The sequence below is a fragment of the Ascaphus truei genome, chromosome 17, assembly GCF_040206685.1.
Source record: "Ascaphus truei isolate aAscTru1 chromosome 17, aAscTru1.hap1, whole genome shotgun sequence".
Taxonomy (NCBI): Eukaryota; Metazoa; Chordata; class Amphibia; order Anura; family Ascaphidae; genus Ascaphus; species Ascaphus truei.
Window position 1 is genome coordinate 8865305 of NC_134499.1, and position 24987 is coordinate 8890291.

General features: G+C 56.2%; 1 protein-coding gene across 1 annotated transcript in view; it reads left to right on the plus strand.

Annotated features, from left to right (window-relative positions):
* The window catches only part of SH3BP1 (SH3 domain binding protein 1), a 60967-nt gene extending 37374 nt beyond the window's left edge, over positions 1 to 23593 (plus strand). The window contains exons 10-18 of the mRNA XM_075573846.1: positions 9310 to 9449; positions 10045 to 10156; positions 10684 to 10765; positions 10854 to 10934; positions 11666 to 11779; positions 12404 to 12501; positions 13003 to 13126; positions 13916 to 14049; positions 22861 to 23593. Coding sequence (XP_075429961.1) covers positions 9310 to 9449; positions 10045 to 10156; positions 10684 to 10765; positions 10854 to 10934; positions 11666 to 11779; positions 12404 to 12501; positions 13003 to 13126; positions 13916 to 14049; positions 22861 to 23123 — 1148 coding nt within the window. The 3' untranslated portion in view covers positions 23124 to 23593. The remainder of the gene's footprint in view (positions 1 to 9309; positions 9450 to 10044; positions 10157 to 10683; positions 10766 to 10853; positions 10935 to 11665; positions 11780 to 12403; positions 12502 to 13002; positions 13127 to 13915; positions 14050 to 22860) is intronic.
* The last annotated feature ends 1394 nt before the right edge of the window (positions 23594 to 24987 follow it).

Genomic DNA, 24987 nt, shown 5'->3' on the forward strand with positions numbered 1-24987 from the left:
CGAGACGGGTAAGGGGGAGAGACTGCTCGCGAGAGACGGGTAAGGGGGAGAGACGCTGGCAGGGTGAGACAGGTAAGGGGGAGAGACGCGGGCAGCGCGAGACGGGTAAGGGGGAAGAGTCGCTGACAGCGCGAGATGGGTAAGGGGGAGAGTCGCGGGCAGCGTGAGACGGGTAAGGGGGAGAGTCCCGGGCAGCGTGAGACGGGTAAGGGGGAGAGACGCGGGCAGCGCGAGACGGGTAAGGGGGAGAGTCGCGGGCAGCGCGAGACGGGTAAGGGGGAGAGATGCTGACAGCGCGAGACGGGTAAGGGGGAGAGTCGCGGGCAGCGTGAGACGGGTAAGGGGGAGAGATGCTGACGGCGCGAGACGGGTAAGGGGGAGAGACGCGGGCAGCGTGAGACGGGTAAGGGGGAGAGACGCGGGCAGCGCGAGACGGGTAAGGGGGAGAGATGCTGACGGCGCGAGACGGGTAAGGGGGAGAGTCGCGGGCAGCGTGAGACGGGTAAGGGGGAGAGATGCGGGCAGCGTGAGACGGGTAAGGGGGAGAGTCACTGGCAGCGTGAGACGGGTAAGGGGGAGAGACGCGGGCAGCGTGAGACGGGTAAGGGGGAGAGTCGTGGGCAGCGCGAGACGGGTTAGGGGGAGAGTCGCGGGCAGCGTGAGACGGGTAAGGGGGAGAGTCGCGGGCAGGGTGAGGTGGGTAAGGGGGAGAGACGCGGACAGCGTGAGACGGGTAAGGGGGAGAGTTGCTGACAGCGCGAGACGGGTAAGGGGGAGAGTCGCGGGCAGGGTGAGGTGGGTAAGGGGGAGAGACGCGGACAGCGTGAGACGGGTAAGGGGGAGAGTCGCTGACAGCGCGAGACGGGTAAGGGGGAGAGTCACTGGCAGCGTGAGATGGGTAAGGGGGAGAGTCGCGGGCAGCGCGTGACGGGTAAGGGGGAGAGACTGCTCGCGAGAGACGGGTAAGGGGGAGAGACTGCTCGCGAGAGACGGGTAAGGGGGAGAGACTGCTCGCGAGAGACGGGTAAGGGGGAGAGACTGCTCGCGAGAGACGGGTAAGGGGGAGAGTCGCGGGCAGCGTGAGACGGGTAAGGGGGAGAGTCCCGGGCAGCGCGAGATGGGTAAGGGGGAGAGTCGCGGGCAGCACGAGACGGGTAAGGGGGAGAGACGTGGGCAGCGCGAGACGGGTAAGGGGGAGAGACTGCTCGCGAGAGACGGGTAAGGGGGAGAGACGCTGGCAGGGTGAGACAGGTAAGGGGGAGAGACGCTGGCAGGGTGAGACAGGTAAGGGGGAGAGTCGCGGGCAGCGTGAGACGGGTAAGGGGGAGAGTCGCAGGCAGCGCGAGACGGGTAAGGGGGAGAGACTGCTCGCGAGAGACGGGTAAGGGGGAGAGACGCTGGCAGGGTGAGACAGGTAAGGGGGAGAGACGCTGGCAGGGTGAGACAGGTAAGGGGGAGAGACGCGGGCAGCGCGAGACGGGTAAGGGGGAAGAGTCGCTGACAGCGCGAGATGGGTAAGGGGGAGAGTCGCGGGCAGCGTGAGACGGGTAAGGGGGAGAGTCGCGGGCAGCGTGAGACGGGTAAGGGGGAGAGTCCCGGGCAGCGTGAGACGGGTAAGGGGGAGAGACGCGGGCAGCGCGAGACGGGTAAGGGGGAGAGACGCGGGCAGCGCGAGACGGGTAAGGGGGAGAGACGCTGACAGCGCGTGACGGGTAAGGGGGAGAGATGCTGACAGCGCGAGACGGGTAAGGGGGAGAGACGCGGGCAGCGCGAGACGGGTAAGGGGGAGAGTCGCGGGCAGCGTGAGACGGGTAAGGGGGAGAGTCGCGGGCAGCGTGAGACGGGTAAGGGGGAGAGTCGCGGGCAGCGCGTGACGGGTAAGGGGGAGAGTCGCGGGCAGGGTGAGGTGGGTAAGGGGGAGAGACGCGGACAGCGTGAGACGGGTAAGGGGGAGAGTTGCTGACAGCGCGAGACGGGTAAGGGGGAGAGTCGCTGGCAGCGTGAGACGGGTAAGGGGGAGAGACGCGGGCAGCGCGAGACGGGTAAGGGGGAGAGTCGCGGACAGCGTGAGACGGGTAAGGGGGAGAGTCGCGGGCAGCGTGAGGCGGGTAAGGGGGAGAGACGCGGGCAGCGTGAGACGGGTAAGGGGGAGAGTCACTGGCAGCGTGAGACGGGTAAGGGGGAGAGACTGCTCGCGAGAGACGGGTAAGGGGGAGAGACGTGGGCAGCGTGAGACGGGTAAGGGGGAGAGTCGCGGGCAGCGCGTGACGGGTAAGGGGGAGAGTCGCGGGCAGGGTGAGGTGGGTAAGGGGGAGAGTCGCGGGCAGCGTGAGGCGGGTAAGGGGGAGAGTCGCGGGCAGCGTGAGACGGGTAAGGGGGAGAGTTGCTGACAGCGTGAGACGGGTAAGGGGGAGAGACGCGGACAGCGTGAGACGGGTAAGGGGGAGAGTTGCTGACAGCGCGAGACGGGTAAAAGGGAGAGTCGCGGGCAGCGCGTGACGGGTAAAAGGGAGAGTCGCGGGCAGCGCGTGACGGGTAAGGGGGAGAGACTGCTCGCGAGAGACGGGTAAGGGGGAGAGACGCTGGCAGGGTGAGACAGGTAAGGGGGAGAGTCCCGGGCAGCGTGAGGCGGGTAAGGGGGAGAGTCGCTGACAGCGCGAGACGGGTAAGGGGGAGAGTCACTGGCAGCGTGAGATGGGTAAGGGGGAGAGTCGCGGGCAGCGCGTGACGGGTAAGGGGGAGAGACTGCTCGCGAGAGACGGGTAAGGGGGAGAGACTGCTCGCGAGAGACGGGTAAGGGGGAGAGACTGCTCGCGAGAGACGGGTAAGGGGGAGAGACTGCTCGCGAGAGACGGGTAAGGGGGAGAGACTGCTCGCGAGAGACGGGTAAGGGGGAGAGACTGCTCGCGAGAGACGGGTAAGGGGGAGAGACTGCTCGCGAGAGACGGGTAAGGGGGAGAGACTGCTCGCGAGAGACGGGTAAGGGGGAGAGTCGCGGGCAGCGTGAGACGGGTAAGGGGGAGAGTCGCGGGCAGCACGAGACGGGTAAGGGGGAGAGACGTGGGCAGCGCGAGACAGGTAAGGGGGAGAGACGCGGGCAGCGCGAGACGGGTAAGGGGGAGAGTCGCGGGCAGCGCGAGACGGGTAAGGGGGAGAGACTGCTCGCGAGAGACGGGTAAGGGGGAGAGACGCTGGCAGGGTGAGACAGGTAAGGGGGAGAGACGCTGGCAGGGTGAGACAGGTAAGGGGGAGAGACGCGGGCAGCGCGAGACGGGTAAGGGGGAGAGTCGCGGGCAGCGTGAGACGGGTAAGGGGGAGAGTCCCGGGCAGCGTGAGACGGGTAAGGGGGAGAGACGCGGGCAGCGCGAGACGGGTAAGGGGGAGAGACGCGGGCAGCGCGAGACGGGTAAGGGGGAGAGATGCTGACAGCGCGAGACGGGTAAGGGGGAGAGACGCGGGCAGCGTGAGACGGGTAAGGGGGAGAGTCGCGGGCAGCGTGAGACGGGTAAGGGGGAGAGACGCGGGCAGCGCGAGACGGGTAAGGGGGAGAGACGCGGGCAGCGCGAGACGGGTAAGGGGGAGAGACGCGGGCAGCGTGAGGCGGGTAAGGGGGAGAGATGCTGGCAGCGTGAGACGGGTAAGGGGGAGAGACGCGGGCAGCGTGAGACGGGTAAGGGGGAGAGACGCGGGCAGCGTGAGACGGGTAAGGGGGAGAGTCGCGGGCAGCGTGAGACGGGTAAGGGGGAGAGACGCGGGCAGCGCGTGACGGGTAAGGGGGAGAGTTGCGGGCAGCGTGAGACGGGTAAGGGGGAGAGTTGCGGGCAGCGTGAGACGGGTAAGGGGGAGAGACGCGGGCAGCGTGAGACGGGTAAGGGGGAGAGTCGCGGGCAGCGTGAGACAGGTAAGGGGGAGAGACGCGGGCAGCGTGAGACGGGTAAGGGGGAGAGTCGCGGGCAGCGCGTGACGGGTAAGGGGGAGAGTCGCTGACAGCGCGAGACGGGTAAGGGGGAGAGTCACTGGCAGCGTGAGACGGGTAAGGGGGAGAGTCGCGGGCAGCGTGAGATGGGTAAGGGGGAGAGTCGCGGGCAGCGTGAGACGGGTAAGGGGGAGAGTTGCTGACAGCGCGAGACGGGTAAGGGGGAGAGTCGCGGGCAGCGTGAGACGGGTAAGGGGGAGAGTCGCGGGCAGCGTGAGGCGGGTAAGGGGGAGAGTCGCTGACAGCGCGAGACGGGTAAGGGGGAGAGTCGCTGACAGCGCGAGACGGGTAAGGGGGAGAGTCACTGGCAGCGTGAGACGGGTAAGGGGGAGAGTCGCGGGCAGCGTGAGATGGGTAAGGGGGAGAGTCGCGGGCAGCGCGTGACGGGTAAGGGGGAGAGTCGCGGGCAGCGTGAGACGGGTAAGGGGGAGAGTCACTGGCAGCGCGAGACGGGTAAGGGGGAGAGTCGCTGACAGCGCGAGACGGGTAAGGGGGAGAGTCACTGGCAGCGTGAGACGGGTAAGGGGGAGAGTCGCGGGCAGCGTGAGGCGGGTAAGGGGGAGAGTCGCTGACAGCGCGAGACGGGTAAGGGGGAGAGTCACTGGCAGCGTGAGATGGGTAAGGGGGAGAGTCGCGGGCAGCGCGTGACGGGTAAGGGGGAGAGTCGCGGGCAGCGTGTGACGGGTAAGGGGGAGAGTCGCGGGCAGCGTGAGACGGGTAAGGGGGAGAGTCACTGGCAGCGTGAGGCGGGTAAGGGGGAGAGACGCGGGCAGCGTGAGACGGGTAAGGGGGAGAGTCACTGGCAGCGTGAGACGGGTAAGGGGGAGAGTCGCGGGCAGCGTGAGACGGGTAAGGGGGAGAGACGCGGGCAGCGTGAGACGGGTAAGGGGGAGAGACGCGGGCAGCGTGAGACGGGTAAGGGGGAGAGTCGCGGGCAGCGCGTGACGGGTAAGGGGGAGAGTCGCGGGCAGGGTGAGGTGGGTAAGGGGGAGAGACGCGGGCAGCGTGAGGCGGGTAAGGGGGAGAGTCGCGGGCAGCGTGAGACGGGTAAGGGGGAGAGTCACTGGCAGCGTGAGATGGGTAAGGGGGAGAGTCGCGGGCAGCGCGAGATGGGTAAGGGGGAGAGACGCGGGCAGCGCGTGACGGGTAAGGGGGAGAGTCGCGGGCAGCGCGTGACGGGTAAGGGGGAGAGTTGCTGACAGCGCGAGACGGGTAAGGGGGAGAGACGCGGGCAGCGTGAGACGGGTAAGGGGGAGAGACGCGGGCAGCATGAGACAGGTAAGGGGGAGAGTCGCGGGCAGCGTGAGACGGGTAAGGGGGAGAGACGCGGGCAGCGCGTGACGGGTAAGGGGGAGAGTCGCGGGCAGCGCGAGACGGGTAAGGGGGAGAGTTGCTGACAGCGCGAGACGGGTAAGGGGGAGAGTCGCGGGCAGCGTGAGACGGGTAAGGGGGAGAGTTGCTGACAGCGCGTGACGGGTAAGGGGGAGAGTCGCGGGCAGCGCGTGACGGGTAAGGGGGAGAGTTGCTGACAGCGCGAGACGGGTAAGGGGGAGAGTCGCGGGCAGCGTGAGACGGGTAAGGGGGAGAGACGCGGGCAGCGCGTGACGGGTAAGGGGGAGAGTCGCGGGCAGCGCGTGACGGGTAAGGGGGAGAGTCGCGGGCAGCGCGAGACGGGTAAGGGGGAGAGTCGCGGGCAGGGTGAGGTGGGTAAGGGGGAGAGTTGCTGACAGCGCGAGACGGGTAAGGGGGAGAGACGCGGGCAGCGCGAGACGGGTAAGGGGGAGAGTCGCGGGCAGCGCGAGACGGGTAAGGGGGAGAGTCCCGGGCAGCGCGAGATGGTTAAGGGGGAGAGTCGCGGGCAGCACGAGACGGGTAAGGGGGAGAGACGTGGGCAGCGCGAGACAGGTAAGGGGGAGAGACGCGGGCAGCGCGAGACGGGTAAGGGGGAGAGTCGCGGGCAGCGCGAGACGGGTAAGGGGGAGAGACTGCTCGCGAGAGACGGGTAAGGGGGAGAGACGCTGACAGCGCGAGACGGGTAAGGGGGAGAGTCCCGGGCAGCGCGAGATGGGTAAGGGGGAGAGTCGCGGGCAGCACGAGACGGGTAAGGGGGAGAGACGCGGGCAGCGTTAGATGGGTAAGGGGGAGAGACGTGGGCAGCGCGAGACAGGTAAGGGGGAGAGACGTGAACAGCGCGAGACAGGTAAGGGGGAGAGACGCGGGCAGCGCGAGACGGGTAAGGGGGAGAGACGCGGGCAGCGCGAGACGGGTAAGGGGGAGAGACTGCTCGCGAGAGATGGGTAAGGGGGAGAGACGCGGGCAGCGTGAGACGGGTAAGGGGGAGAGTCGCGGGCAGCGTGAGACGGGTAAGGGGGAGAGTCCCGGGCAGCGTGAGACGGGTAAGGGGGAGAGACGCGGGCAGCGCGAGACGGGTAAGGGGGAGAGTCGCGGGCAGCGTGAGACGGGTAAGGGGGAGAGACGCGGGCAGCGCGAGACGGGTAAGGGGGAGAGTCGCTGGGAACATGAGATGGGTAAGGGGGAGAGACGCGGGCAGCGTGAGACGGGTAAGGGGGAGAGTCGCAGGCAGCGTAAGACGGGTAAGGGGGAGAGACGCGGGCAGCGCGAGACGGGTAAGGGGGAGAGTCGCGGGCAGCGCGAGACGGGTAAGGGGGAGAGATGCTGACAGCGCGAGACGGGTAAGGGGGAGAGACGCGGGCAGCGCGAGACGGGTAAGGGGGAGAGATGCTGACAGCGCGAGACGGGTAAGGGGGAGAGTCGCGGGCAGCGTGAGACGGGTAAGGGGGAGAGACGCGGGCAGCGTGAGACGGGTAAGGGGGAGAGTCGCGGGCAGCGCGAGACGGGTAAGGGGGAGAGACGCGGGCAGCGCGTGACGGGTAAGGGGGAGAGTCACTGGCAGCGTGAGACGGGTAAGGGGGAGAGACGCGGGCAGCGTGAGGTGGGTAAGGGGGAGAGTCGCGGGCAGCGTGAGACGGGTAAGGGGGAGAGTCACTGGCAGCGTGAGATGGGTAAGGGGGAGAGTCGCGGGTAGCGTGAGACGGGTAAGGGGGAGAGTCGCGGGCAGGGTGAGGTGGGTAAGGGGGAGAGTCGCGGGCAGCGTGAGACGGGTAAGGGGGAGAGTCACTGGCAGCGTGAGATGGGTAAGGGGGAGAGTCGCGGGTAGCGTGAGACGGGTAAGGGGGAGAGTCGCGGGCAGCGCGTGACGGGTAAGGGGGAGAGTCGCGGGCAGCGCGTGACGGGTAAGGGGGAGAGTTGCTGACAGCGCGAGACGGGTAAGGGGGAGAGACGCGGGCAGCGTGAGACAGGTAAGGGGGAGAGTCGCGGGCAGCGTGAGACGGGTAAGGGGGAGAGTCGCTGACAGCGCGAGACGGGTAAGGGGGAGAGTCGCGGGCAGCGTGAGACGGGTAAGGGGGAGAGACGCGGGCAGCGCGTGACGGGTAAGGGGGAGAGTCGCGGGCAGCGTGAGACGGGTAAGGGGGAAGAGTCGCTGACAGCGCGAGACGGGTAAGGGGGAGAGTCGCGGGCAGCGCGTGACGGGTAAGGGGGAGAGTCGCGGGCAGGGTGAGGTGGGTAAGGGGGAGAGTTGCTGACAGCGCGAGACGGGTAAGGGGGAGAGTCGCGGGCAGGGTGAGGTGGGTAAGGGGGAGAGTTGCCGACAGCGCGAGACGGGTAAGGGGGAGAGTCGCGGGCAGGGTGAGGTGGGTAAGGGGGAGAGTTGCCGACAGCGCGAGACGGGTAAGGGGGAGAGTCGCGGGCAGCGTGAGACGGGTAAGGGGGAGAGTCGCTGGCAGCGTGAGACGGGTAAGGGGGAGAGACGTGGGTAGCGTGAGACGGGTAAGGGGGAGAGACGCGGGCAGCGTGAGACGGGTAAGGGGGAGAGACGCGGGCAGCGTGAGACGGGTAAGGGGGAGAGTCGCGGGCAGCGTGAGACGGGTAAGGGGGAGAGTCGCGGGCAGCGTGAGACGGGTAAGGGGGAGAGTCGCGGGCAGCGCGTGACGGGTAAGGGGGAGAGTTGCTGGCAGCGTGAGACGGGTAAGGGGGAGAGACGCGGGCAGCGCGTGACGGGTAAGGGGGAGAGTCGCGGGCAGCGTGAGACGGGTAAGGGGGAGAGTCCCGGGCAGCGTGAGACGGGTAAGGGGGAGAGTCGCGGTCAGCGTGAGACGGGTAAGGGGGAGAGTCGCTGGCAGCGTGAGACGGGTAAGGGGGAGAGTCCCGGGCAGCGTGAGACGGGTAAGGGGGAGAGTCACTGGCAGCGTGAGATGGGTAAGGGGGAGAGTCGCGGGCAGCGCATGACGGGTAAGGGGGAGAGTCGCGGGCAGCGCGTGACGGGTAAGGGGGAGAGTTGCTGACAGCGCGAGACGGGTAAGGGGGAGAGTCGCGGGCAGCGTGAGATGGGTAAGGGGGAGAGTCGCGGGCAGCGTGAGACGGGTAAGGGGGAGAGTTGCTGACAGCGCGAGACGGGTAAGGGGGAGAGTCGCGGGCAGCGCGTGACGGGTAAGGGGGAGAGTTGCTGACAGCGCGAGACGGGTAAGGGGGAGAGTCGCGGGCAGGGTGAGGTGGGTAAGGGGGAGAGTTGCTGACAGCGCGAGACGGGTAAGGGGGAGAGTCGCGGGCAGGGTGAGGTGGGTAAGGGGGAGAGTCGCGGGCAGCGTGAGACGGGTAAGGGGGAGAGTCGCTGGCAGCGTGAGATGGGTAAGGGGGAGAGAAGTGGGCAGCGTGAGACGGGTAAGGGGGAGAGACGCGGGCAGCGTGAGACGGGTAAGGGGGAGAGTCGCGGGCAGCGTGAGATGGGTAAGGGGGAGAGTCGCGGGCAGCGCGTGACGGGTAAGGGGGAGAGTTGCTGACAGCGCGAGACGGGTAAGGGGGAGAGTCGCGGGCAGCGTGAGACGGGTAAGGGGGAGAGTCGCGGGCAGCGTGAGATGGGTAAGGGGAGAGTCGCGGGCAGCGTGAGACGGTTAAGGGGGAGAGTCGCTGACAGCGCGAGACGGGTAAGGGGGAGAGTCCCGGACAGCGCGAGACGGGTAAGGGGGAGAGTCGCGGGCAGCGTGAGACGGGTAAGGGGGAGAGTCGCGGGCAGCGCGAGACGGGTAAGGGGGAGAGTTGCTGGCAGCGCGAGACGGGTAAGGGGGAGAGACGCGGGCAGCGCGAGACGGGTAAGGGGGAGAGACGCGGGCAGCGCGAGACGGGTAAGGGGGAGAGACGCGGGCAGGGTGAGACGGGTAAGGGGGAGAGACGCGGGCAGCGCGAGACGGGTAAGGGGGAGAGAGACAGCCATATAATGATAGCGTTCGCTCATCGCCCCCCTCCTGTGTCTGCAGGCCGTGTGTTTGTGGAGTTGGCCCCGGCGGGGGTGTACGGTGTCCCGCTGGGGACACACCTGTCCAGGTACGGGTGTGATATCGCTCTGCCTATCGCTGCCTGTGTGAGGATGCTGCTAACACAGGGAATGCGGGAGGAGGTCAGTGTGTGTGTGTGTGTGTGTGTGTGTGTGTGTGTGTGTGTGTGTGTGTGTGTGCGCATATCTGTGTATAAGTGTAAGTATTTGTGTTATACATGTGTCTTATATATCTTTGCACTTACTATACTGGTGTAAATCTTTGTATTTCTACGTTTTTATATTTCTTACTATATCTACCGGTGTGTATTTATGTGTATGTATGTGTGTATGTGTGTATGTGTGTATGTGTGTATGTATGTGTGTGTGTATGTGTGTGTGTATGTGTGTATGTATGTGTGTATGTGTGTATGTGTGTATGTATGTGTGTATGTGTGTATGTATGTGTGTATGTATGTGTGTGTGTATGTGTGTATGTGTGTGTGTATGTGTGTATGTATGTGTGTATGTATGTGTGTATGTGTGAATGTATGTGTGTATGTAGGTATGTGTGTATGTGTGTATGTATGTATGTGTGTGTGTGTATGTATGTATGTATGTGTGTGTGTATGTGTGTATGTATGTATGTGTGTGTGTGTGTGTGTGTATGTATGTATGTATGTATGTATGTATTTACGTGTGTGTGTATAGGTGTCCCTAACCCTGTACTTACCCGCAGGGTCTCTTCCGTGTGGCTGCCGGGGCCTCTGTGTTGAAGAGACTCAAGTCCAGCCTGGCCGCAGGAACCAGTGACCTGCAGGAGTTTGAGACGGAGCCGCACGCGGTGTCAGGTGAAATACCCCACCCGTGCGGCACCCAGCGCTGGGCTGTCTCTCACTCTCACGCTGTATCACCCTTCTCTCTTACCTCTCGCTTGTACCCCTGTGTCTCCTCGTCCTCACCCATCTCCTCTCCATCTCTCCCCTGTTTCTGACGATTCTGTCATCTTCCCTTCTCCTCCCTGTTCTCTCTCCTCCCTGTTCTCTCTCCTCCATCTGCCCCAGATACAGTATCTACCGCTCTCCCTCCACATTTCTCTCCCGCTTTCTTCTCTCCTCCAATTCTCTCCTCCAATTCTCTCCTCCAATTCTCTCCTCTCACCAGGTCTTCTCTCCTTCCTTCTTTCCCCTTCTCTCTACCATCCATCCACTCCTCTTCTCCTTTCTCTCGTCCAACTCTCACATCCCCTCTAACCACTGGTATTAATGCCGGGCCCCAGCGGTCGGTCCCTCTGCATTTGCTGAGCATGTTCATAGTATAGAAGCCATGTGGAACTGGTTAACTAGTGACCAGCCCTAACTACCGCACTCCATTCCAGGTGCCCTGAAGTCGTACCTCAGGGAGCTCCCCGACCCTCTCATGACCTATGAACTCTATGATGATTGGATGAAGGCCGCCAGGTAGGAGAGACCCACCCAGCCTTCTCTTGGGCTGTCGCTTCCCCTCTGCAGTACCCTCTGAGAATGAAGTCTCTGCTCTCGTTTTCAGCATCAAGGAGCCTGAAAGGCGTCTGGAAAGCTACAAAGAGGTCTGCGCCAAGCTGCCCGCCGAGAATTACAACAACCTCCGGTGCGGACATGAAATAATTTCCTGACACCGGCTTAGCTGGTGGCTCCTGACAACACTGAGCCCTACTGTATAAAGCAATGAGGCGCTCCGTAAACTAAGACCTCAGGCAATAAGTATAACTAGTCGTGTGTGTGATGGAGGCTGGTAACTAACTATAACTAATTATGAGTGTGATGGGCGCTGTGGAAGAAACAATGCTCTACTCATAGTTTAGGGTAACAGTCTGCCAGAGACTGGTGTTTATTGCGTAGCTACAGCAAGAGTTGCATATAATAGTCAGACCTGTGTCTGAATAACGTAGGCACTGAATCTTTATTCGTAACAGTCTATCTTATACCAAAGGGAAGGAGGCGTGCAGCCATAAAGTCTGTGTCTCACAACACTGAGTTACTTGCTAAAACATTGGCATATGTTCTTGCAGAGGAGACATACTGGAACAATAGACAAGACATGTTTACACCATTCAAGGCCGAAATCTGACTCGAGGACAAAATATGTGGAAAGTAGCATAAGCATTTTCCTGCACACACCTGCACAACACTTAAACACCTGCTAGTTACCCACAATACATTTCTTCAGCAAGACAAATTCTTACCCACAACCCATTGCTATAGCAAGGCCTGAAGTTTTATTCTACAGTGCTTACTATATAATAAGTAGTATCTTCCTCTCAATAAACACATCCCCCTCCATCTTAATGGTCATGTGACTCCTTTTATGCCGCCTCCTAGGTACCTGATCAAATTTATGGCAAAGTTGGCAGAGCATCAAGATGTGAACAAGATGACGCCAAGCAACATCGCTATTGTGCTGGGACCTAACCTGTTGTGGACAAAGAGTAACGGGTAAGACCACGGAGGCGCGGCTTCCAGAGGGCTCAGGACTGAAGGTTTTTCTGCTATGACGGCTGGATTATGGCTCTTCTATAATCCCCGTGAGATGGACAGATGTCCAGGTGGAGCCTGCTTCACTGCTCATACCCCACAGCAGTCTATGTGTGCGAGAAGCGACTCCCTGTATGAATCTGTGCCCCTTCACGGACGCCAAATGCGATCTTCACACAATAAACCATTCGAGCCCGTCCCATATCGTCATCTTTGTACAGCATCCAAAGAGTCATTGTTCTAGGGGCGCCAGGTACCACTCTTATTCTACTCGCACACCCACATTTATACTTCCACTTTTTTTCTTATTTAGAAAGCCTCTCCACTTTCTATTTCTACAGCATCAACATTGCCTAAATCTGTCTAACTTGCAGCCCCCGTGTATAATCAATCCCACAGTATCTCCACTTTTCTTTAAATGACTTTGAGCGGGCCTTTGCATTGAGCTCTTCATCCTTGCATGGCAAACCCACACCCCAAACCATCTAACCACTGTCCTATTCCCATCAACGACCCACTGGAGGAACCTTCGAGGGGCCCTGAGGACCCTGAAGGGGATATCTCCTGACCTATATCTCTTTCCAGGGACCCCTCCATGCTGGACATTACCTCAGTCTCTCCCATCCTGGTGGTGAACGTGGTCGAAGGGTTGATCAACTGTGCTGCAGATGTCTTCGTAGGAGGTGAGATGGTGCAACATCCTATATGGGAATCTATAATGTCAGAGGGACAGGGAAATGCCGTCTCCAGGGTTTGTCTGCTTAAAACGAGCAGTGGAAATAACTTGATCAGTGGTGGCAGTGGGATGCTACGAGGGGAGACACAGTACCCCTACTTTTAAATGCACAAACCCAGCGTACCCCTCATTTTTACTGACAGGTCAGTGGTTCCACCTTCTTATTGAAAGAATACCAGAATTATTTTGGGACACCTCTCTGCCCATCGCTTTGTAAACATACGTACTGTAGACATATTTCCCCGTATGGTCACCCTCGCTTTTCCTGAATGTCAAAAGAATAAAGATAGGCCCGGTACCCTTACTTTTTTTAAGCCAGTTCATCTACGGCTTTTAGGGAAGTCCCCCAAGAATTTGGGTAAGGGATGGTGGCCTCTTTGCCTGTGCCTGATTGAAACTCACCCCTCCCCCTGCACAATGTCTGCTCCTTCTTTTTATATCCCCGCAGACGTAGATTTTGGGGTCTCGGAGGGGGGCTCCGCACCCTCCAATCCTCAGCCACAGAGCCAGGCTGACCCGAAATCTGAAGAGATGCTTCCTCTGGCCTCCCCCCCGCCTGCCAGCACAGAGAGGTGAGCAGCTGTGGGACAGAGCAGACGTCCCAGAATGCATTGCGAGGAAGGCACCTAGCAACCTCGGTCAACATAGCAATGCATGATGGTCCCTGCAGTCGCTATCCCTCCAGCAATGCATCATGGTCTTTGTAGTCTCTATCCCTCCAGCAATGCATCATGGTCTCTAGTCTCTATCCCCTCAGCAATGCATCATGGTCTCTCTATTCCATGGGTGGCCTAATTCCATCCTCAATGGCAAGGTATTATGGATATCCTGTCTTCAACACAGGTGGCTCAATCAGTGGCTCAGTCATTTTCATTGCGCCACCTGCGCTGAAGCAGGGATTTGCTTAGTACCTGACCTATTGGTGGTCCTTGAGTATGGAGTTTGGCTACCCATGGACTAGTCTCTATCCCTCCAGCAATGTATGTTGGTCCTGTAGCCTTCAGCCCCTGGTATTGCATCATGGACCCCTTTGTCTCCATGTCCTCCCTCCCCATGCACCATGGTCCTATTCTCACTTGCAGTGGGAACCCTGCAGTCTCACCCATTCATACCTCCCTCGGTTCCTTTAATATCATCTCACTCAATGAAGGCGCAATCTTTACACACTATTATTTGGTCCGGAAACCCTAAACCGTTGTATTTCAGGCCTTGGACTTTGACATCTGTGTTCTGGAGTCTCATTAATCCTCGCAGCAATTGCATGCTGGTCCCTGTAACATTAACCCTTTCTGTATTGCCGTGTGCCTTCCATTAATGCTGTGGTTGGTGATGTCCCCTCGTGCTGTTTCTCCCTTCATCAGAGATCCAGAGATTCCAGCTGCATTCCAAGAACCGGCTCAGATGAAACCGGTCGCTCCGAAGCCTCTCCCACCCGTAGAAGAGGGTAAACTTGCTGTCACCCAGACAGAGGCCAGTCCCAGCAGCACACGCAAAAGTGAGTGCAGAGCAGCATCTGTGTGTGAAAAAACAGAGTGAATCTCTGCGCTTCTCCCATTGGGCTAACAATAAACGGGGAAATAAATATAGTGAAACCTAAGTCTGTAAGACAAAGGAGACTTTTAGTTACATCCTTTGATCAAATAATGACAAGTCTGCAAACCAATGTCAAGGTAAGTCTCAGTACCGGGTCCCTATGCTAAATGCATACAAATGTTCTGTGAAATATACCCTGAAGGGGTTAATAAACTAAGTGTAAGCTTATGTAACCTAGTGCAGTTAAAAACTGGTATATACACTGGCGACACACTTTATTCGAGCTTGGCTAGTCCCACGAATTCGGGTATACCCGGGTGTATTGAGGTTTGTGACTGTTTTCTGCCCGAGTGCATTGAGGTATTTTCCAAGCAGGGATTGAAGCATTTTATTCCCGCTGGCTGCAATACTGCACAGTATATATATATATACTGCATTACAATTCATGAATTTATGCCATCTGGTAGACACGGGAAGCATTGCAGCCTATTAAATTCTAATCATTATCATTTAACAGATCAGCCGCCCATCAGCCAGGCATGAACCCAGGCTGGGCAGGCAAACGCAACGGGGCTTGTCAGAGGTGAGGAGCGGCGCATTCCAGGTATCTGCCAGGTACATACCGGGTATTTGCTCGAATAAAGTGTGTCGGTGCAGTACCTGTTAACGATAATGTTTAGCCTTATCCAGAAATATAGATGAATATAAATACATCTATATGAGTATTGCTGGCTTATAAGAATTAATATAATAATATGGCAAAACTATTATTTAAGGAAATGAATGTGTAGATATGGGTTCCAATTGGAAACACATTCACACATGCACACCCTGGTTTATGAGAGTTTCTGACACGATAGAGAGGCTTCAATTATGTAAACAATCATTTATTAGAACAGCAACAAAATATAACACTTACATGGTTGTACTAATTATACTTCCTTATAAGGTTTGTACTTATTACAGGCCTAACAATACAATACAGTTCATCCTATCTAACAATACATTGATATAAAACACAGATATATACAGATTTAAAAGTGCACAAGAATTATGATCATAGTTACCTTCTCTGAGCTCTCCCCCTTCTCCTCCCTTTCTTCCTTTCTCCATTTCTCCTTCTCTCCTCTCTAACTAATACGCTGTCTTGTTTAAATGTGTTTCTAAACCCATAGCTGAACATGTAGGAGGTTTTGATTGGTTGAAGAAGTATGCTCAAACTAAATTATGTGTGTTGCTTTGAAGTTGATGGGAAAACATAGAAATAACAGATCTATCAATAAATGTTTGGACAGGTCAACAATACTGATTAGGAAAATAGCAGCTGCTTTCCTAAATGTTAATTCAGGAAACACAAGTTTTATTTTGAAGTCTCTGATACTAAATAAAAGAATGTTGATTATCAGGGTGTGAAGTAAATAACCCTTTTGTTTGTTAATTTCCCCCACTTCTTGCATTTTACTGTATCTGCACCTGGATAAACATCCCAGTATCTACTTCAAAAGACAGTTTATGATTCCTGCATCAAAAGCATTCCTGTAAGCAATTCTCTTGGGTAACAATACCAGTGAAGATACCTACATGTATGTAAGTAAAGTGAATTTACAGGGACCTTACTGGGAGATTATATACCTTGAAAAAGAGGGACCAACCTCCCACAAGCTGCTCAATAAGCAGTTACAGGTGGATTGGCTAAATACATTAATCACACCCCATGGAAGCGTGCTGCTAGGGATTTAATTAATATAATCTCCCAGTGAGGTCCCTGTAAATTCACTTTTCACTTTACTTGCATACATGTAAGTATCTTCACTGGTATATACCAGTTTTTAACTGCACTAGGTTACATAAGCTTAGTTTATTAACCCCTTCAGGGCATATTTTCCAGAACATCTGTATGCATTTAGCATAGGGCCCTGCTACTGAGACTTACCTTGACGTTGGTTAGCAGGCTTGGCATTATTTGATCAAAGGATGTAACCAAAAGTCTCCTTTGTCTTACAGACTTAGGTTTCACTATGTATATTTATTACCCCATTTATTGTTAGCCCAATGGGAGAAGCGCAGGGATTCACTTTCTGTTTTTTCACAAATGCATGGCCAATCATTTCACCAGCAGCATGCTCCTTACACGGAGAAGCGCAGTGAATATATATTTTGGTTTTACTGCATCGGTATGTGTTTGTATCTAGAACACAGAGTGCAGAGCAGGGTCTGTGTGTATCTGCATCTAGAACACAGTGAGTGCAGAGCAGGGTCTGTGTGTATCTGTATCTAGAACACAGAGTGCAGAGCAGGATCTGTGTGTATCTGCATCTAGAACACAGTGAGTGCTGAGCAGGGTCTGTGTGTATCTGCATCTAGAACACAGAGTGCAGAGCAGGATCTGTGTGTATCTGCATCTAGAACACAGAGTGCAGAGCAGGATCTGTGTGTATCTGCATCTAGAACACAGTGAGTGCTGAGCAGGGTCTGTGTGTATCTGTATCTAGAACACTGAGTGCAGAGCAGGATCTGCGTGTATCTGAATCTAGAACACAGTGAGTGCAGAGCAGGATCTGTGTGTATCTGCATCTAGAACACAGTGAGTGCAGAGCAGGGTCTGTGTGTATCTGCATCTAGAACACAGTGAGTGCTGAGCAGGGTCTGTGTGTATCTGCATCTAGAACACAGTGAGTGCAGAGCAGGGTCTGTGTGTATCTGCATCTAGAACACAGTGAGTGTTGAGCAGGGTCTGTGTGTATCTGCATCTAGAACACAGTGAGTGCTGAGCAGGGTCTGTGTGTATCTGCATCTAGAACACAGTGAGTGCTGAGCAGGGTCTGTGTGTATCTGCATCTAGAACACAGTGAGTGCTGAGCAGGGTCTGTGTGTATCTGCATCTAGAACACAGTGAGTGCTGAGCAGAGTCTGTGTGTATCTGCATCTAGAACACAGTGAATGCAGAGCAGGGTCTGTGTGTATCTGCATCTAGAACACAGTGAGTGCAGGGCAGGGTCTGTGTGTATCTGCATCTAGAACACAGTGAGTGCAGAGCAGGGTCTGTGTGTATCTGCATCTAGAACACAGTGAGTGCCGAGCAGGGTCTGTGTGTATCTGCATCTAGAACACAGTGAGTGCAGAGCAGGGTCTATGTGTATCTGCATCTAGAACACAGTGAGTGCTAAGCAGGGTCTGTGTGTATCTGCATCTAGAACACAGTGAGTGCAGAGCAGGGTCTGTGTGTATCTGCATCTAGAACACAGTGAGTGCAGAGCAGGGTCTGTGTGTATCTGCATCTGGAACACAGTGAGTGCTGAGCAGGGTCTGTGTGTACCTGCCTGCATCTAGAACACAGTGAGTGCTGAGCAGAGTCTGTGTGTACCTGCCTGCAACTAGAACACAGTGAGTGCAGAGCAGGGTCTGTGTGTATCTGCATCTAGAACACAGTGAGTGCTGAGCAGGGTCTGTGTGTACCTGCCTGCATCTAGAACACAGTGAGTGCAGAGCAGGGTCTGTGTGTATCTGCATCTAGAACACAGTGAGTGTTGAGCAGGGTCTGTGTGTATCTGCATCTAGAACACAGTGAGTGTTGAGCAGGGTCTGTGTGTATCTGCATCTAGAACACAGTGAGTGCAGAGCAGGGTCTGTGTGTATCTGCATTTAGAACACAGTGAGTGCTGAGCAGGGTCTGTGTGTATCTGCATCTAGAACACAGTGAGTGCAGAGCAGGGTCTGTGTATATCTGCATCTAGAACACAGTGAGTGCAGAGCAGGGTCTGTGTGTATCTGCATCTAGAACACAGTGAGTGCTGAGCGGGGTCTGTGTGTATCTGCATCTAGAACACAGTGAGTGCTGAGCGGGGTCTGTGTGTATCTGCATCTAGAACACAGTGAGTGCAGAGCAGGGTCTGTGTGTATCTGCATTTAGAACACAGTGAGTGCTGAGCAGGGTCTGTGTATATCTGCATCTAGAACACAGTGAGTGCTGAGCAGGGTCTGTGTGTATCTGCATCTGGAACACAGTGAGTGCTGAGCAGGGTCTGTGTGTATCTGCATCTAGAACACAGTGAGTTCTGAGCAGGGTCTGTGTGTATCTGCATCTAGAACATAGTGAGTGCTGAGCGGGGTCTGTGTGTATCTGCATCTAGAACACAGTGAGTGCTGAGCAGGGTCTGTGTGTATCTGCATCTAGAACACAGTGAGTGCAGAGCAGGGTCTGTGTATATCTGCATCTAGAACACAGTGAGTGCAGAGCAGGGTCTGTGTGTATCTGCATCTAGAACACAGTGAGTGCTGAGCGGGGTCTGTGTGTATCTGCATCTAGAACACAGTGAGTGCTGAGCAGGGTCTGTGTGTATCTGCATCTGGAACACAGTGAGTGCTGAGCAGGGTCTGTGTGTATCTGCATCTAGAACACAGTGAGTGCTGAGCAGGGTCTGTGTGTATCTGCATCTAGAACATAGTGAGTGCTGAGCGGGGTCTGTGTGTATCTGCATCTAGAACACAGTGAGTGCAGAGCAGGGTCTGTCTATATCTGCATCTAGAGCACAGTGAGTGCTGAGCAGGGTCTGTGTGTATCTGCATCTAGAACACAGTGAGTGCTGAGCAGGGTCTGTGTGTATCTGCATCTGGAACACAGTGAGTGCAGAGCGGGGTCTGTGTATATCTGCATCTAGAACACAGTGAGTGCAGAGCGGGGTCTGTGTGTATCTGCATCTAGAACACAGTGAGTGCTGAGCAGGGTCTGTGTGTATCTGCATCTAGAACACAGTGAGTGCAGAGCAGGGTCTGTGTGTATCTGCATCTAGAACACAGTGAGTGCAGAGCAGGGTCTGTGTGCATCTGCATCTAGAACACAGTGAGTGCAGAGCGGGGTCTGTGTGTATCTGCCTGCATTTAGAACACAGTGAGTGCAGAGCAGGGTCTGTGTGTATCTGCATCTAGAACACAGTGAGTGCAGAGCAGGGTCTGTGTGTATCTGCATCTAGAACACAGTGAGTGCAGAGCAGGGTCTGTGTGTATCTGTATCTAGAACACAGTGAGTGCTGAGCAGGGTCTGTGTGTATCTGCATCTAGAACACAGTGAGTGCTGAGCAGGGTCTGTGTGTATCTGCATCTAGAACACAGTGAGTGCAGAGCAGGGTCTGTGTGTATCTGCATCTAGAACACAGTGAGTGCTGAGCAGGGTCTGTGTGTATCTGCATCTAGAACACAGTGAGTGCTGAGCAGGGTCTGTGTGTATCTGCATCTAGAACACAGTGAGTGCTGAGCAGGGTCTGTGTGTATCTGCATCTAGAACACAGTGAGTGCAGAGCAGGGTTTGTGTGTATCTGCATCTAGAACACAGTGAGTGCAGAGCAGGGTCTGTGTGTATTTGCATCTAGAACACAGTGAGTGCTGAGCAGGGTCTGTGTGTATCTGCATCTAGAACACAGTGAGTGCAGAGCAGGATCTGTGTGTATCTGCATCTAGAACACAGTGAGTGCTGAGCAGGGTCTGTGTGTATCTGCATCGAGAACACAGTGAGTGCTGAGCAGGGTCTGTGTGTATCTGCATCTAGAACACAGTGAGTGCAGAGCAGGGTCTGTGTGTATCTGCATCTAGAACACAGTGAGTGTTGAGCAGGGTCTGTGTGTATCTGCATCTGGAACACAGTGAGTGCTGAGCAGGGTCGGTGTGTACCTGCCTGCATCTAGAACACAGTGAGTGCTGAGCAGGGTCTGTGTGTATCTGCATCTAGAACACAGTGAGTGTTGAGCAGGGTCTGTGTGTATCTGCATCTAGAACACAGTGAGTGCAGAGCAGGGTCTGTGTGTATCTGCATCTAGAACACAGTGAGTGCTGAGCAGGGTCTGTGTGTATCTGCATCTAGAACACAGTGAGTGCTGAGCAGGGTCTGTGTGTATCTGAATCTGGAACACAGTGAGTGTTGAGCAGGGTCTGTGTGTATCTGAATCTGGAACACAGTGAGTGTTGAGCAGGGTCTGTGTGTATCTGCATCTAGAACACAGTGAGTGCTGAGCAGGGTCTGTGTGTATCTGCATCTAGAACACAGTGAGTGCAGAGCGGGGTCTGTGTGTATCTGCATCTAGAACACAGTGAGTGCAGAGCGGGGTCTGTGTATATCTGCATCTAGAACACAGTGAGTGCTGAGCAGGGTCTGTGTGTATCTGCATCTAGAACACAGTGAGTGCTGAGCGGGGTCTGTGTGTATCTGCATCTAGAACACAGTGAGTGTTGAGCAGGGTCTGTGTATATCTGCATCTAGAACACAGTGAGTGCTGAGCAGGGTCTGTGTGTATCTGCATCTGGAACACAGTGAGTGCTGAGCAGGGTCTGTGTGTATCTGCATCTAGAACACAGTGAGTGCTGAGCAGGGTCTGTGTGTATCTGCATCTAGAACATAGTGAGTGCTGAGCGGGGTCTGTGTGTATCTGCATCTAGAACACAGTGAGTGCAGAGCAGAGTCTGTCTATATCTGCATCTAGAGCACAGTGAGTGCTGAGCAGGGTCTGTGTGTATCTGCATCTAGAACACAGTGAGTGCTGAGCAGGGTCTGTGTGTATCTGCATCTAGAGCACAGTGAGTGCTGAGCAGGGTCTGTGTGTATCTGCATCTAGAACACAGTGAGTGCTGAGCAGGGTCTGTGTGTATCTGCATCTGGAACACAGTGAGTGCAGATCGGGGTCTGTGTATATCTGCATCTAGAACACAGTGAGTGCAGAGTGGGGTCTGTGTGTATCTGCATCTAGAACACAGTGAGTGCTGAGCAGGGTCTGTGTGTATCTGCATCTAGAACACAGTGAGTGCAGGGCAGGGTCTGTGTGTATCTGCATCTAGAACACAGTGAGTGCAGAGCAGGGTCTGTGTGCATCTGCATCTAGAACACAGTGAGTGCAGAGCGGGGTCTGTGTGTATCTGCCTGCATTTAGAACACAGTGAGTGCAGAGCAGGGTCTGTGTGTATCTGCATCTAGAACACAGTGAGTGCAGAGCAGGGTCTGTGTGTATCTGCATCTAGAACACAGTGAGTGCAGAGCAGGGTCTGTGTGTATCTGCATCTAGAACACAGTGAGTGCAGAGCAGGGTCTGTGTATCTGTATCTAGAACACAGTGAGTGCTGAGCAGGGTCTGTGTGTATCTGCATCTAGAACACAGTGAGTGCTGAGCAGGGTCTGTGTGTATCTGCATCTAGAACACAGTGAGTGCAGAGCAGGGTCTGTGTGTATCTGCATCTAGAACACAGTGAGTGCTGAGCAGGGTCTGTGTGTATCTGCATCTAGAACACAGTAAGTGCCGAGCAGGGTCTGTGTGTATCTGCATCTAGAACACAGTGAGTGCTGAGCAGGGTCTGTGTGTATCTGCATCTAGAACACAGTGAGTGCAGAGCAGGGTCTGTGTGTATCTGCATCTAGAACACAGTGAGTGCTGAGCAGGGTCTGTGTGTATCTGCATCTAGAACACAGTGAGTGCAGAGCAGGATCTGTGTGTATCTGCATCTAGAACGCAGTGAGTGCTGAGCAGGGTCTGTGTGTATCTGCATCTAGAACACAGTGAGTGCTGAGCAGGGTCTGTGTGTATCTGCATCTAGAACACAGTGAGTGCAGAGCAGGATCTGTGTGTATCTGCATCTAGAACACAGTGAGTGCTGAGCAGGGTCTGTGTGTATCTGCATCTAGAACACAGTGAGTGCTGAGCAGGGTCTGTGTGTATCTGCATCTAGAACACAGTGAGTGCAGAGCAGGGTCTGTGTGTATCTGCATCTAGAACACAGTGAGTGTTGAGCAGGGTCTGTGTGTATCTGCATCTGGAACACAGTGAGTGCTGAGCAGGGTCTGTGTGTACCTGCCTGCATCTAGAACACAGTGAGTGCTGAGCAGGGTCTGTGTGTACCTGCCTGCATCTAGAACACAGTGAGTGCAGAGCAGGGTCTGTGTGTATCTGCATCTAGAACACAGTGAGTGCTGAGCAGGGTCTGTGTGTATCTGCATCTAGAACACAGTGAGTGTTGAGCAGGGTCTGTGTGTATCTGCATCTAGAACACAGTGAGTGCAGAGCAGGGTCTGTGTGTATCTGCATCTAGAACACAGTGAGTGCTGAGCAGGGTCTGTGTGTGTCTGCATCTAGAACACAGTGAGTGCTGAGCAGGGTCTGTGTGTATCTGCATCTAGAACACAGTGAGTGCTGAGCAGGGTCTGTGTGTATCTGCATCTAGAACACAGTGAGTGCAGAGCGGGGTCTGTGTGTATCTGCATCTAGAACACAGTGAGTGCAGAGCGGGGTCTGTGTGTATCTGCATCTAGAACACAGTGAGTGCAGAGCGGGGTCTGTGTGTATCTGCATCTAGAACACAGTGAGTGCTGAGCAGGGTCTGTGTGTATCTGCATCTAGAACACAGTGAGTGCTGAGCAGGGTCTGTGTGTATCTGCATCTAGAACACAGTGAGTGCAGAGCAGGGTCTGTGTGTATCTGCATCTGGAACACAGTGAGTGCAGGGCAGGGTCTGTGTGTATCTGCATCTAGAACACAGTGAGTGCAGAGCAGGGTCTGTGTGTATCTGCATCTGGAACACAGTGAGTGCAGGGCAGGGTCTGTGTGTATCTGCATCTAGAACACAGTGAGTGCAGAGCAGGGTCTGTGTGTATCTGCATCTGGAACACAGTGAGTGCAGGGCAGGGTCTGTGTGTATCTGCATCTAGAACACAGTGAGTGCAGAGCGGGGTCTGTGTGTATCTGCTGTAGAACTTGGTATCTTGGACCCTCCTCACCCTCTGCTTGTTCTCCTTTCGTAGTGAAGAGACCGGCTCCTTTACGTCCCAATGTCCCTCCCCCTATACAACCGCGACCTCCCCCCAGCACGGAAACCCCAGAAGATCCCCCGAAACCCATCCCCCGGAGAAACACTGGGGGCAGCGTCAAAGTTCCCAACATGCCTCCGCCTCACCCGCCCCCGCCGGCTAAGATCATCTCCGAGGGAGGCGACACGGTACCATCTACAAAGACAGCGCCCCCGAAGCCCCTGCCCAGGAATCGGATTCAGTCCTCAGACAACTGAAGTCGGGAGGGGTGTGGTCCGGAGGGGGGGGGGGGGGTGGTGGGTGGTCTCCTTCCTTTTACTCTGCAGAGCCAATAAGGAAATGCATGGCTGCAGTACATGCTATGACCACTGGATATCACTGTAACTCTTGTGTGCTGCTTGTAGAAACTGTGCTGCAGTGCACACAGTCACCACTGGGTGTCATAAGAGTTCACAGAACCAATGTGCAAGCCTTTCTGACACACACAACACACAACACACACACACACACACATATTTTCTAATTGTCTATTATCCGGTGTATCTGAACAGCCCCTTTGCTGCTCCCTGCAGGTCTGTTGGGCAGTGAAGGGGTTAAGAGGTTTATTTTAATAGGGCAAAACCAGAGAAGGAAAACTCTATTTTTTTTCTCGCTCCGGCAATTTATTTTTGTTATATAAAGACGGGGGGAAAAAAGTCTGATAAATGATTTTTGCTGTTTGCCAAAATCCAACGTGTGTTCTCGTCATTCAAAAAATATATATACTAGCTTATATACCCGGCGTTGCCAGGGATAACATTTTCCCGCTCCGCCTCGCTCCACGCTCACCCCCCTCCTTTCACATCTCCATTCCCCCCCCCCCCCTTCACAGTTCCGATTTCCCCTTCACATCTCCAATTCTTCCCCCTCCCTCCCCGCCTTCATAGCTCTGTGGCGGCGGGTCACTGGAGGGGGTGGCCGGGAGGGTTGAGATTCCCCCCCCCCCCCCTTCACAGCTAGGCGGCGTCTCCCCGGGTGGGCGGGTTGTAATCTCCCCCCCCCCCCTTCAGAGGTTAGCGGCGGTTGCTCACCTCTGGTTAGTGATTTCTACCCCCCCCCCCTTCCTTCCTTCAGAGCTTGGCAGCAGTGTGTCACTGGGGGGGCGGGAGGGTTGATTCTCTCCCCCCCCCCCCCCAGTCGCAGGCGGGAGGGTTGTGCGGCTCACTGCAGGTGGGTTAGTGACAGGGTGCGGCGGCACCCTGCGGGTATCTCTGCGGCAGCTGACTTTGGGTGCGGTGTGTATTGTATGTCTTTATTTATATAGCGCCATTAATGTACAGAGCGCTACAAGGGGGGTGGCGGCAGCGGACTTACTGTGGGGCGGGGTGTCCGCTGCGGTGGCGGGCGGGAGCAGGGTCGTCAACAGAAAGCATGGGGCCCAGGACAAATGAAAGGAGCAGGGCACCCCCCTTCCCCCCCCCCCCCCCTCCAACGCATAGCGCACCTACCAGGGAAAAATATTTTTTAGCGCACAACTTGAACGTGACTGTTTTGTTATTGTCACACCGAAAAAAAGATTACAATGCAACCTGTTTCTTTTTATATTTTCCACAAAAGACAGGTGGGTGCGCGGGTGAGTGGGTGCGCGGGTGCGTGACTGGGTGCACGGGTGGGTGCGTGGGTGGGTGACTGAGTGGGTGCGCGGGTGGGTGACTGAGTGGGTGCGCGGGTGGGTGACTGAGTGGGTGCGCGGGTGGGTGACTGAGTGGGTGCGCGGGTGGGTGACTGAGTGGGTGCGCGGGTGAGTGGGTGCATGGGTGAGTGGGTGGGGTCTCTTTCTCCCCCGTTCACATCAATCCGGTCCCCCCCCTTCACATGAATGGGCCCCCCACTCCCTTACCCCCAGTTGACAGCTCTGGTCTCCCCTGAGTCCCATGGAGCACCCCTCACTCCCCCGGCGGGCGGCAGGTATGCTCGGCGGTGGCAGGTCAGTGGGGGGGCAGGCGGGAGGGTGTCTAGGCGGCGGCTCACATGGGGGGGCGGAGGGGTTGCTTACAGGCGGCGGTTTGCTGCGGGGGCAGTTGCTTGGCGGCGGCGCACTGCGGGGGTGGAGGGGAGTGTTGGTTAGCAGCGGTGGAGGCT